The sequence below is a fragment of the Chelmon rostratus genome, chromosome 23 (assembly GCF_017976325.1).
Source record: "Chelmon rostratus isolate fCheRos1 chromosome 23, fCheRos1.pri, whole genome shotgun sequence".
NCBI lineage: Eukaryota > Metazoa > Chordata > Actinopteri > Chaetodontiformes > Chaetodontidae > Chelmon > Chelmon rostratus.
This window is the reverse complement of record NC_055680.1, coordinates 880,646-894,793: the sequence shown is the minus strand read 5'-3', so window position 1 is coordinate 894,793 and position 14,148 is coordinate 880,646. Positions and strand designations below refer to the sequence as shown.

Here is a 14,148-nt window from a genome sequence, read left to right as displayed (position 1 = left end):
AACTAACATGCAGTAAAAATATGCATAAATGCAATAAAAATATGAATGAATGAAAATATACTAAAACAATAAACAATAAAAATGTCTTGTTTTTTTGTACATTTTTGTAAATTTCTCTCTCTTTCTCTCTGGAGATTAATAAAGTATCTATCTATCTATTTATCTATCTATCTATCTATCTATTAAAATATACCAACAGCAACTGAAATATACTAAAATGTATATACTGAGTGCAAATAGCTGACAATTTAGTTAAAGGTTAAGTACACAGAAGATGCAGGTGGAGGTGGAGGTGGAGGTGAAGGTGTAAAAGTGCAGTGTGCAGTGGCTCATAGTCCTCACAGTCTCTCACTCCAATGAGGGGCTGCTGGGGGTGATAGCTCTGACAGCTCTGGGGAAGAAGCTGTCCCTCAGTCTGTTGGTGGTATTGTGGATGTTCCTGTACCGCTTTCCTGAGGTACAGAGGTACAAACATAACATTCATTTCCACTGCTATGCGGATGACACCCAGCTCTATCTCTCAAGTAAACCTTCTTCCACTCTCCGTCCCTCCTCCCTTACTGACTGCATTACTGAAATAAAAACCTGGCTCACCTCAAATTTCCTCCAATTAAACAGTGACAAAACTGAGGTTCTCCTTATCGGCACTAAATCAACACTATCCAAAACAGACAGCTTTTCGATTCAAATTGACAACTCCTCTATCTCCCCCTCCCCACAGGTTAAGAGTCTGGGTGTCATCCTCGACAGCTCCGTCTTTCAAATCGCACATCAATAATGTTATCCGGTCTACTTACTTCCACCTACGCAACATTAATCGCCTTTTATCGCTGTTTTATCGTATTGTTGTTTGTTATTTCTCATGATGTAAAGTGTCCTTGAGTGTCCTGAAAGGTGCTTCTAACAAATAAAATATATTATTATTATTAAACAATCTGTGGCCCGGATGGCTGGGGTCCGTGGCGATGGATCTTGCCCTCTTCCTTCATATATAGAGTCTAGGTCAGGAAGGGGGCGGCCCACGATGCCCTGTGCAGTTTTAACCATCTGTGCCAGCTGTTTCCTCTCCTGTGCCGTGCAGCTGCCATACCAAACTGTCACAAGGCGGAGGATGCTTTCAATTGTGGCCCTGTAGAAACTGATGAGCAACCGAGAGGAGAGTCCAGCCCGTTTCAGTTTCCTGAGGAAGAAGAGCCTTTGTTGTGCCTTCTTCACCAGGCGGGAGGTGTTCATGGACCAGGAGAGATCAGATGTGATGTGGAGGCCCAGGAACATGATGTTGTCCACACGCTCCACCACTTCTCCGTCCATGAGGAGGGGGCCGTGATCCGTCTTCCTGGACCTCCTGAAATCCACAATGACCTCCTTGGTCATCCCTGTGTTCAGCACCAGGTTGTTGGCTGAACACCACTGGGTGAGCTGGTGTATCTCCTCTCTGTAGTGGGTCTCGTTGTTATCTGAGATGAGACCCACTACTGTAGTGTCGTCCGCAAACTTCACGACTGTGTTGGTGGAGTTGATGACAGCCGTGAGTGTCGGCTGTGTGAGTCGTGAGTGAACAGGGTAAAGAGGGCTCGGCTGAGCACACAACCCTGTGGCGTGCCCGTGCTGAGGACAAGGGGGGATGATGTTACGTTCCCTATTCTTACCACCTGAGGTCTGTTGGTGAGAAAGTCTCTGATCCAGTGATCCAGTGGCACAGTGACACAGGCAGACCCACTGCGTGTAGCTTCAGCGCCAGCTTGTCTGGGATGACGGTGTTAAAAGCTGAGCTAAAGTCTACAAATAGCATCCTGATGTAGGTGTTGGGCTGCTGCAGGTGGGTCAGGGCTGTGTGCAGGGTGATGGAGACAGCATCCTCTGTGGACCGACTCCCTCTGTAGGCGAACTGAAGGCTGTCTAGGTCCGAGGGGATGAAGCCTCTGATGTACCTGAGAATAATCCGCTCAAAGCACTTCATGATTACCGGGGTCAGAGCAACAGGCCGGTAGTCATTCAGGCAGGTGATGGATGTCTTCTTCGGTACCGGAATGATGGTGGAGGACTTGAGGCACTCAGGAACCGTAGACAGCTGCAGGGACAGGTTGAAAATGTCCAGGAACACTCCTGCTAGCTGGTCAGCGCATGTCCTCAAAGTCTTGCCTGACACCTTATCCGGTCCTACAGCTCTGCGGGTGTTGATCCTCCTCAGGGTGGATGTCACCTGGTGCTGCTGCAGGACGAGGGGTGGGTGCTGCTCCTCCAGCCGGGGTAGGTGTGTAGCTTCTCTGCTGCCTGATGTGTCGAAGCGGGCAAAGAAGCTGTTTAAGGTGTCAGGCAGGGTGGGGTCGTGGCTGAGTGTTAGGCTTGTAGTCTGTCATGGTTCTGATGCCTCTCCACATGTTCTGGGGGTTGTTGTTATTGAAGTGACCTTCAGTTTTCTCTTTGTACCGGAGCTTGGCCTGTTTAAATCCTTTCCTCAGCTCTGCTCGAGCCCTGCTATAAGCCAGCCTGTCACCAGCTCTGTAGGCAGTATCCCGGGCCTTCAGCAGGGACCGCACTGTGCTGTCCAGCCATGGTATTCAGTATTCAGTATTCAGTATTTGTTACTGGATTATCTACCCAGTTTGGGGGATTGTAAAGGGTGAAAAAACCTAAAAGTGTACCAAAAGCAATTAATGTATTCTTACCGTAACTGAACTGAAACTTTAAGTATAGGTCAAGGATTGGTTTTGATTTTATTTTGTCTAAAGCACTCAAACTGGGCAGTAAAATGCTTCAGATATTAAAATCCAAAGGATCCTTGTTTGGAGTTCTTTCTACCATTTGCCATTGCTAGAGGTTTCAGTTCTGTTTCGTTTTTTTAACTTAGAAAAAAATGTCCATCCTGTCTATTGAGGGTAAACACCTCATTAAAACTCAGAAAAATATATCACTTTGTCTTTTTTGACATTTGTTTTTGTTTTGGACCACATTGCCAGTATTGCTCATTCATGAGATTGCATTTTCCCAACCCATTATTACATTTGTTTCTCTACAGCTACACAATATCTGTTTTGGCTTCTACATTTTTTACAATACAACACATACACTTGTCATTGTTTTTGTTTGTTTTATTTGTCTCAACTGAACATTATGTTTTTTTCAGGCACTTACACATCAGACAAGTAATTGCTTAAGTGTTTATTGTCTGTGGAAATAGCCACATGTTCATTGTAATGAAGACAGACAAAAGAAAATTATCAATACTACTGACGTTTAGAGTTAAAGGAATAGTTCCATATTTTTGGGAACTATTTGTATTTTTTGCACTCATTTGCTTTCTGTCTGAGAGGGAGATGAGAAGATTGATAACATTCAGAATCATGCAGAAAACTAATGTAAAAACTAAACTTAATGGTTTTTGGTGGCATTCGGTGGCAACACTGGAACTATTTCTTGTTAAAAACAGCTGGGTGCAGACAGTGGAGAGAATTCACCAAAGTCTTGTCTTCACAGTGACGTTGCCAGGTTTAGTGTCATTGTGAGAGACACAGAGATCATCCTAGTGTGGCACTGCGGTGGCAGCCTGTGACAGGGAAGTAGTTACCTCTCTCTGCCAAAATAGGGTGAGGCAAAATTTCTGTCCGTGGTTTGTTGTCATGACAGGTCACCATCCAAGAATCTGTTTTTCATTCTTTTCATCTAATTATTTTTTCCATTGAGGTTATGATTTTGCCCAAGTAGCAGATTAAAAAGGAACAAAAAGACACACATTATTAATAGTCACTTTCTGTGTATGGTTTGTTGTCATGACAAGTCAGCAGTTGTTAGTCTGTTTAAGGATGGTTGTTGAGCAAGCACATGTTGTTTTTCGTTCTCTTCATGTCATTATTTCTGCCATGTTTTGATTTTGCCCTTTTAGCTATATAAAAAGGAACAAAAATGCACCCTTCACTGGCAAGTACTTTAATCGTCATTTATAACAATCAGTTACACAAATGAAAAACAAATTCTCTCTTCTATTGACAATCCCGGAGGCACAGGGTTTCTGGACTCAATAATGCAGACCACACACAACAGCATGGTTTCAAAATAAAGGATGAATTTATTAACAAAAGTTGCTCAGGATGATAACAAAATAAACTAGGCTAGGTAACAAAGTACAACAAAAAGCGCTAAGGATAATTAAGACTGGCAAAGAACAAAACTAACAATGGCTCAAAAAGGCTCAGAGGTAAAGTAGCAAACAAAAGGTGCAAGGCAAGACTAATCACTATTGCTGGATAACAAAGTACAAACAAAAGGAGCAAGGCTAGACTAACTACAAGACTTACTAGGGGAGCAGGAGACAAGGATCATGGAAAGCTAGATAGCAAGGCAGTACAAGACATGGCACGAGACAATCTGGCACAGGACAATGGGGGACGCGGACTATATATACACGAGGTAACAATGAACAGGTGGAGACAATTAGGGCGGGGTAGACTATCAGACAGGCGGGAAACACACTGGGAAGTCAAGGGCCTGAAATGAGAGGAGAGTTAGGTTTCACAATAAAACAGGAAGTGCAAGACAAGACATGACGCTCGTGAACAAAACACATTAACAAATCTGATGAGACATGACATCTATTCTTTAAAACATATAAAAAACAGCTAGGCTATTTAATGAATATAAAATACAAATATGGCTAAAAATTCGCCTACATAGCTACACATTTTTATTTACAAACCTGTTTGTTTTTCACTGATATATGCTTAGTTTGATTTTGTAACATCTAATCAGCATCAGGAGTGCCACTAACTACCACAATGCTAGTTGCACTCCTGTGACAGCTAGTGGCACTCCTCTGGCACCTAGTGGCACTTTTGTGGCAGCTAGTGGCACTCCTGAGGCATTTCTTCTTTAGTCAGGGATTGATTTGCTTAATGGTTGGACCTTTCCGTTTTGGCAAATATGTCTGATGAGATTTAATGAACTATGATCACAGGATGATTAGGCTATTGAAGGAAATTATTGGGTGGCGACAGAATCTTTGGCCATGTGAGGACATTATAACATTTCCAAAGCCATAGCTGTTAATACATAGGCTAACCTACAAGGTTTTTATTTCTTGCAACCAGGAAATCTTTCCGACCGAGAGGATAGTTATTGTTAGCAGCTTTTATCAGGAGGCATATTTTCACCCACATAATCATTAACCCACGGTGCATTGCCACACTCTTATTAGCGGCACAGTGGAAGAAAACTCAGTTCAAGCTGACAAATCACTGCCATCATCTTTCCTTTCCTTGGTCACAGAGGTTGTTGTGGTTCTGGGGCTTTCTTGTTGTCTCTTTTTATTTTATTTTGAAAGTCACTCTCCTCATGTATCATGTTTAGTTGCATGCCTTTGTGATTGCTGATTAGTTTCACCTATCCTTCATTAGCCTTCCCTCTCTTCTGTATTCAACTCTGTGTTTTTTTCCCTTCCTCCTTGCCAGTTCTTAGTACCTTGTGTGTCTAGTAGTCCAGGTTTTCCTCATGCTTCTGATACTAGGGAAATCACAAGGGAAAAAACACAAGGAGAAGTGATTTTCTAGTGATTTTTGATTTTGCTTCATGTCCCTGGAATTTGCCTGCTGTATTGGACTTTGATTCTTGCCTGCCCCCTGTTGGATTTGTACACATGTTTGGACTTCCTTTTCTGTTTTTGACCTGTGCCTGCCTCACCATCCCTGTAAGCCTTTTGGATGTTGGACTGTATTAAATCATTGAACTGCCTGGAGCACCTGCATCTTGGTCCAATTTCTCATCTTCCTTGCTTCCATGTATGCACAAGTGTCATACAGCTGGACTACTACTGCAGGTCGGAAACTGCTGAAGCAACAGCTATGCATTTGGATGAGGCTGATTTCAGGTGTTTATTAGTAATAATGCTGTGTTTTCTTGTGTGAGTTCATGATCTCAACAAAAATTTCAGTGTCCCTATTTGATAACCTACTTGTCAGAAAAGTGTAGATTGATTACATCTAAGTAAAGGGTATTGCAGATTATGTTTGCACAAGATTTAATTCTAGTCTAGGCTCTGCATTGATACAGATTTGTATCCCGGGCTTTGCAGTGTTGCTGTAATCAGTGGCATGGTATTCTTCGTAGACATTACATCATTTATATGCCAGAGGAACTTCCTGTTCTGTTCATGTTCATTTATGTCATTCAGCTCGTTCCTCTTGGCTGTGCTGCTGCTTTAAAGAGAATGTAGCATATTTATGCAACTAAATTAGAATTACAGAGTGGTGCAGGATGACTTAATCCTGTACAAAGTATGGCTGAATAATAGAGACACCTATACATAGTCATGACTTTTTTACATTTTCTGAAGGGTCGTGATACAAGCTCTGTGCAGAATCTTGAATTACCTTGTATCCTGCATATTTAGAGGGCTTACTTACTGACTTACTCATTTCCAAATTATTTCCCAGTCAGCACTGGATAAGGAGGTGAGATGATGCCATGAAGTCATGTCCGGACTGGCTTCTGTAACTCAATGTAATCTCTCATTCAGCATATATTTTATCAGTCGTTCAGAAAAAATTAGGCTTGTTGCTCTAGTTTACTCTTTTTAATAGATGTCATAAAGAGGAAAGGTTTTTTTTTAAATGTTACCACAGGATGTTTAAATACAATGCAATTTTGAAGAATGAAGGGTTTTGCAGAATTGTCAGGTATCAATGTTCTTTTCTTTTTTGGACCCTCTGTGTCACACCTATGGACATGTGATTGTATGTTTGAATGTGTCACCCTCGTGACTGACTGCTGACATGTCCATGTTGGACCCTGCCAACATCCAATGCATGCTGGGATCCAGCCCCTGCAATACTGAAAAGCATAAGCAGCCAGTGGATGATGGATTTCTGATGGCTATTTTCTACATGTTTACATACAAGAACCATATTGCACAAGACAGCAGCATGGGTGCAGCAATGCACCTGCCGACAACAGCATTCCTCCACCTGTTGATGCTGATAAAACTAAAACCTTTGCAGACACAGAAGCACATGGGCAGGATTTAATGACCTCCAAAGGAAACTTGGCTCCATCTTCTCTGCATCCCAGACAGCAGGTCATTTTAAGATGACCTTGTGTCATGTTTCTGCTTACTGGCGTTACATGACACACAAAATTGACAGAAATAGTGAACATAACAATAAACCAGCTTAACATCAGTCTGTTAGTATTTTCACTGTGAGCATTTTATCATGTTGAGATTAGCATTTATCTTAAAGCACAGTCTCATAGTAACAATTTAATTTCCCTGGCGTGGGATTAATAAAGTTTTTTTTGTTATCTTATCTTATCTTACCTTAGTGATGCAAGTGAGGCTATTGACCATTTTTCAATATTAACCACCGTCTTTCCCTGTCATTAATCAAGTGCTGTGAGTGCCTAAACATTTTAATCATGCTTTAGCTTCCTCCGTCAGATATCATGTTGCAAGTGCGGATATTGACAAATCAATTATGTTGTCAGGCAATATTATATATTCAGGATCGACATTATGTGACTTGACACTGATTCTCACTGTTTCCTTATTATGTTGATGTTGAAAACATAAATTGAAGCTGCATCACATGTTTTTGAAACACTTTTGCTGTTGCACACAAGCATATAAACGTCATCTTGTATCTCTTCCGCAGTTACATTTTTGGTACAAAAATTGTAGTTGTGTCATATCCATTTGTGTTATGCTTCCCTTCGACTACAGGGCAGCATGGAAACACAAACACAACCATGTTGTGTATGTTTTGGGTTTTTCAGGGACACTGCAGAAGTTATATCTCTGCATATAAGAAATCTTTCTATCCGGTCAGGTTAAGTCCCACATTACCTAAAGGTAGAGTAATTCAAATATACAAGAAAGTAAGACAGCTTGACCTGTTTCTACTCTGTTATGTAGATAATTATGGAAATAATCATAAAGACAAAATGTATGACTACATTTGAAAAAAAACGACCTCCTATACAAATTTAGGTCAGTATTCAGGACATTCTAGTCTATACACATGTTTAATGTACCTGTAACGTTTCTAAATGTATCAAAAAAGAGGTGGATGTGTGGTGTTGTTTTGCTGAATGTACTTAATTGACACAGTGAACCACAGATTTTATTAAACATGCCTAACAGGTGTAGGTGTAGTGATGGAAATGGGACATAATCTGATTATAGAAATTGAGAAATTCACTAATTCTATCTCTACTTTTTCCTATTCAGCTGTTGCCCCATCTGGGTCACGCAGATGGACTTCCAGAATCGAGGAGATTTACACCTCTGTTTACATCAGCCCCCATCCTCATCCAAGCTGATCCAGCCCTACAGTTGTGGTGGAAGTGGATGCTTCTGATACTGGGGTTGGGGCTGTGTTGTCACAATGTTCTGGTGCTGACCAAAAACTTCACCCATGTGCCTTCTTTTCCAGAGAACTGTCCCCCACCAAGAGGAACTACGATGTGGGCGACAGGGAACTTTTGGCTGTGAAGTTGGCATTGGAGGAACGGCGGCATTGGCTGGAGAGCTTGGAGCAACCAGTTGTTGTTTGGACAAACCGCAAGAACCTGGCATACATTCAAACAGCTAAGAAGCTGAACTCCCATTTGGCCCGGTGGTCACTGTTTTCCAGTTGTTTCATCGCTTTCGTCGCTTCGTCATCACCTACCGTCCAGAGTCCCATAACGTGAAGCCTGATGCACTGTCACAACAACACAACAGGGATGATTCCAACTCTGAACCTGATAACATCCTGCCACAGTCCTGTGTAGTGGCTGTGGTCACATGGAAGATCGAGGCCGCCATCAAATGAGCTCAACGCCACCGACCCGACCCAGGTAAAGGACCACCTAGCCACCCGTTTCTCCCTATCTGTTGTACCCGTCCTCAGGTGCTGCAATGTGCCAGGTCGCCCCTGGTCTCTTAATTCCCTGGACTTCATTATGAGATTACTGCCATTGCAAGGTAACACAGTTATTCTGACCATTGTGGATAGATTCTCTAAATCTGCCAATTTCATCTCTCTAACGAAACTCACCTCAGCCAAAGAAAATGCAGAGATGCTTATCCTGCAATTGACCTCCCAGGTTTGAAGGGAGTTCTGAAGGGAGTTCTGCCGAGCCCTCTGGGCATCAGTTAGTCTGACTTCAGGCTTTCATCCACAGTCTAATGGCCAAATGGAGAGGACTAACCAGGATGTGGAAGCAGCCTTGTGGTGCTTATCTGCTACAAATCTCACAAGTTCTGCCACAGGTCTAACCCCGTTCAAAGCATCCGTGGGATACCCTTTGCCCCTGTTCCTGACCAGTGTGGTGAATCCAGTCACCTACCCTTGTCTGTTCCCTGCCTGTCTCCTCTCTTGCAAGGCCACATGTGGATACTCAACAAACCTCCACCTCTGGACCCCATCTGTCTGCTTCCTGATCATTCCATCCTAATTTACTAATTAACTTTTGACAAGGCATGCCTGTTAACTAAAAAACATTCCAGGTGACGACCTCATGAAGGTTGATGGATGAGAGAATAGTGTGCCAACAGTGTGCAAAACTGTCATTTAAGCAAACAGCAGCTACTCTGTAGAATCGAAGATATAAAGCACGTTTTGCCTTATTTAGCTTTTGTTTACTACATCATTCCATGTGTGCTTTCATAGTTTTGATGTCTTCAGTATTAATCTACAATGGCAAAAATGTCCAAACTTTGACTGATTTGATTTACTATGGTTAAGGTTTGGTTAGGCTTGGGTACAAAAATGATTTGGTTAGGTTTTAGGGAATTACCACTGCATTGGTTAAAAGACACCTACACTGACTGTAGGTAGGAAGAAGCAGTCTCCCATGTTAAAGTCAAATGTTTTGTAGACCCATGTGTCCATCCCAACCTCCTCCACATGTGGACTCTGAGGTTCTATAGTACCTAAAGGCTACCGGCCCGTTTCCATATTGTCCACGACATGCTGCACAGCATTCTGCGTCAGAATGCTCTGTGCATGAGGTGTTACCATGAATACCAATTTAAGAAACACACTCTAGCAAGTCAATGATCAGTCCATAACTCACACACCGTCATTGAATATAAACATATGTCATTTTGAGGCAGTTGTTGGATTTTCTTGGGAGGGCATTTTTTGTAGAGTATCTACAGGAACCAGAAACTACAGGTGAAGATAATCATTTTGTGAGCCTTTGTAATGAAGAGACATGAACTCAACAGATACATATATTTTCCTGTCATGTTGTGCTAGTGAAGCAGAACAGCAAAGCTCACTTTGCAAAGACAAACCTCAAATGTAAACAGATGCAACAATGAATAATTAACAAATATAGCAAATACAGAAACTTACACAGAGACAATTAAACACCATCTGAAAGCCTGAAAAAACAAACATACAGCATCTACCACCCCAACCCCCCAACACCCAGTAGCACCCTTAATTTCCAAATTTTCTTCCAGCTGCAAGGTGTCCAAAAGAGACTCTAAAGCAGAGTCCAAAAATGACTGTAGTTTCAGGTGTCATACATTTATTTTGCTCTGGTAATTTTGGAATTTGAAACTTTTTTAATGCTGGAAACTATATATAAATTATGTTAAAGTATACTGCAACACTGTAAAGATATTTTTTAAAGTAATAAGAATTATGAATACAATTACCTAATGTGAACCAACACTTTTTATTTACTCTTGAAGTTATTGTAAATTTTAATGTGTTGTCAGGAAATACATTTGTAAAGGACACTGCAATTTTTTTTTAAAAGTTTAACAATAATGTATTTATATGACTGATATATTGGCATCAGTAGTGCAGCCATTTAATTTGAAACAGCTGCAGTTTTGATTGACAGTCTTGAGTTTCACTGACTGTAATTCAACAGTCATCAGTAAGGAAAAGAGAGAAGCAACTGTAATTTAACAGTGTTCTGTTGAAAAACTAAGAGCTGCATTGTGGTCATCAGCACACAACACTCACCATACCATGTGAGCCAGTATAATACAAGTAATTCCACCTCTGCCTTAATGTTTTTTATTTGACAAGTTAGGATTTTACTTTATTTTACTTCAATGTCTAATCATCAGTTTGAAGTTCAGTTTCAATTTTAATTGTTGAAACCCACCTATAAACTGTTGAATTTGGGGATTTTAGGAGTGCCACTGGGTGCTTTATAAGAATGTTTTGATGAATAAACAATCACATTTGAACAAATTACCAGATTTCACATTTGTACTTAGCTCCTGGCCTTCTTATGCTCCTAAGCAGCCTCTTGTGTCTAGGACTGGTCACAACACAGAATCAAAATGTTAATAATCATTACCATTTTGTGCTTACATTCACCTGTTCTATACAGCCTGGCACACTGGAAACCTAATGAGATCCTTACAGTAATGTGCAGTACATCTTTTTCATGGTCAGTTTTTTTCCCAACATGTCACCCAGCTGTACTATACATGTTCTGCTCATCAATTCATTCTTTTGCAGGGTTTCTTAACTTTGTGAAATGATCTGAAATTAAAGACTTTACATGTTGTCAAGTAAAATTTTGTATGGTGCGCCTGGATATCTCATAGAAATTATAATAATTTCAAAACCTATGTAGTTTAGTTTTTTATCACATGTATGTCACTCAAAACGAAATATTAATTTTCCCTGTGCAATCTTAAGGTTTAAAAACTCTTTTTTTTCATGCCAGGGTGACTCTTCATTTTAGATCATGTTGTGGTTGATTACTACACTGTAGTTGTACGGGAGGTATACGTCCCATTGCGAAACACCATATCAGATGCCATACAGTCCTTGGGAAAATCCAGAGGGCTACATGTTGCTTGTCTCTTCAAAGCTATCGCACAGTAATCCACCTGCTCTGCATCCAACCCAGACTCCAGCCATCGGAAACACACAATGCGCTGGAATGAACGCCGGAAGTTGTCAGACACAAAGCCATACAGGATCGGATTGGCCCCGCTGTTGGCATAGCTGAGAATGACAAAAAGCTGAGTGACCATGGGGTCTGGTGGCCGATGGAAAACGCTGACCAGCTGGACGATGTAGAAAGGCATCCAGCAGAGAACAAACACTGCCACAACTAGCAGCACCATGCGGGTGATCTTCTTCTCTGAGCGCCGTCGTTGAAGCCAGCCTGCTTTTAGCCCCACTGCTCGCATCCTGGCCACCATTAGACAGTAACATAAGCATATAGCTCCGACCGGCAGCAGAAACCCCAACAGGAAAGTATAGACCACGAATGCTTCTGACCACACTGCTTCAGGCCACAAGAAGTTACAGTCCACGCCACCGTCCTGTGCTGGGACAGTGTCTGCGAAGATAATGATGGGCAGGATGACTATGAGTGACAGACCCCACACACACACATTGACCACTTTGGCTACAGTGGGTCTGCGGTAGCGAGCAGCCTTGATCGGGTGGACCACTGCTACATACCGGTCCACACTCAGCACAGTCAGGCAAAAAATTGATGTAAACATATTGATGCCATCTACACTGAGCACCAACCTGCACATCAGCGACCCGAAGGGCCAATGGCGAACAGCAGCTGATGTGGCCAGAAAAGGAACACTTAACATGAATAACTCATCAGCAATAGCTAAGTTAAGGATGTAAATATTAGTGGCCGTTTTCATTTTGGCATATTTCAGAATGACATAGATGACCATAGAATTGCCAGTCAGACCTACACAACACACAAGAGCATAGATGGATGGGATGATGATTTTACTGGCATCAGACTCCTGGTAGTAGTCCTCATAGTCCGTGCTTGTGTTATAGGACAGTCCTGTGGGATGAGACCCATAGTCCTGGCTCCCATTGAAATCCATGGTCACTTTTGGTGGGTTTGTGATGCTAACGTTAAGTGTGAATGATGCTAGCCAACCAAACTTTGGGCTTCTTGGCATTTGTAATACCACAGATTACTAAAGAGCCATGTTGCACAGCCTCCTATATTTGTCTAGACGGGGATGGTCATTTCCATTTTTTCTTTTTTACAATTTTTTGTTTAATCAATTATTAAGTTATAGAAAACTTTCAGCAACAGCATTTTCCACAAGCCCAAGCCAGTCAAGTGGCTGCAGCCTTCAGAATAGAAGAGGAGTACTGAATGACATAGACGTCAAGAACGAAGTCTACACATGCTGACACTTTGGAAAGACTTCACTGGAGCTGAAGTCATTTGAGTGCTATCTAATTAAGCATTGCTACAAATCATGAAGGGTTCAAATTCTAATAGCAAGTGCTGTAGTAGTACTCATTTATCTTTACATTTCAGTAAAGTGTGATGAAATAAATCCTCAGTGAGACATTCCTTGAGCTGTGAAAGCTGAAACAACAACAAGACTGGAAATGGTGTCAGGACTTTGGCCCTCTGTTGTCTCATTGGCTTCTATAAGAATTCACAGAAGAGAGGATCATGTTTACATTAAAAGAGCATATATATGTATATGTACTTATATGTTTTTAATTACTGTCATCTAAGAGGAAAATGTCCACTGTTCTCTCTTGTCACACTCCATATATCTTCGAAATTCTTGGGTCTTTTGTGTCTTCACTTGTCAGTGATTGGTGATTGTAAAGTCCAGACAACATGATCATTCTTTTCCTTGTAGCTATAGAAAACCAGGGTGGCAATTTCTCTCAAGGCACATCTGTACACACGTATTCACAGGATTCCTAGAAGGTGATCATTTACCATTCATTTTCATTCATAATTAAACATCTCAGTGTCCATCTGTTGGAGATGGTAGCAGCTGCAGGGCATAAAAAGCAGGGCAAGACCACTTAGACGCAGTGCATACAAAACATCCGTTGATTGAAACAGCGCAGTCTGGCAGGTAAAATCCCATTAAATGTCAACTTGAAGGTGGTGTTGTTTGTTCCTCTGAAAGAATCTTACAGCCGTTGCAGAGTGCACAGAAACCACAAGGTTCCCACTGAAGCCTCCCTTCAGGATACAATATGCTCCCATTTTCTGTGACCTGGATTACGAAAGCCTGTGAGAAAACAAAGAACTGTCAGTTAGTTTGCCTCTGACAGACACCGAGCACAACATCAACACACAAGTGAGTCATACCTGCAACAGATTTTCTGATCCACCACTGCCCCAGGAATTTCTAAGCCTGAAGACATTTCTTTATATTATTTCAGGCCTTGC

General features: G+C 41.6%; 1 protein-coding gene across 1 annotated transcript; it reads right to left on the bottom strand.

Moving 5' to 3' along the window:
• Positions 1-11,710: 11,710 nt before the first annotated feature.
• On the bottom strand, positions 11,711-12,817 carry sstr1b (somatostatin receptor 1b). The gene has a single exon (XM_041965128.1). It carries the CDS (start codon positions 12,815-12,817, stop codon positions 11,711-11,713), a length of 1,107 nt encoding a protein of 368 aa, XP_041821062.1.
• Between the last annotated feature and the right edge of the window lie 1,331 nt (positions 12,818-14,148).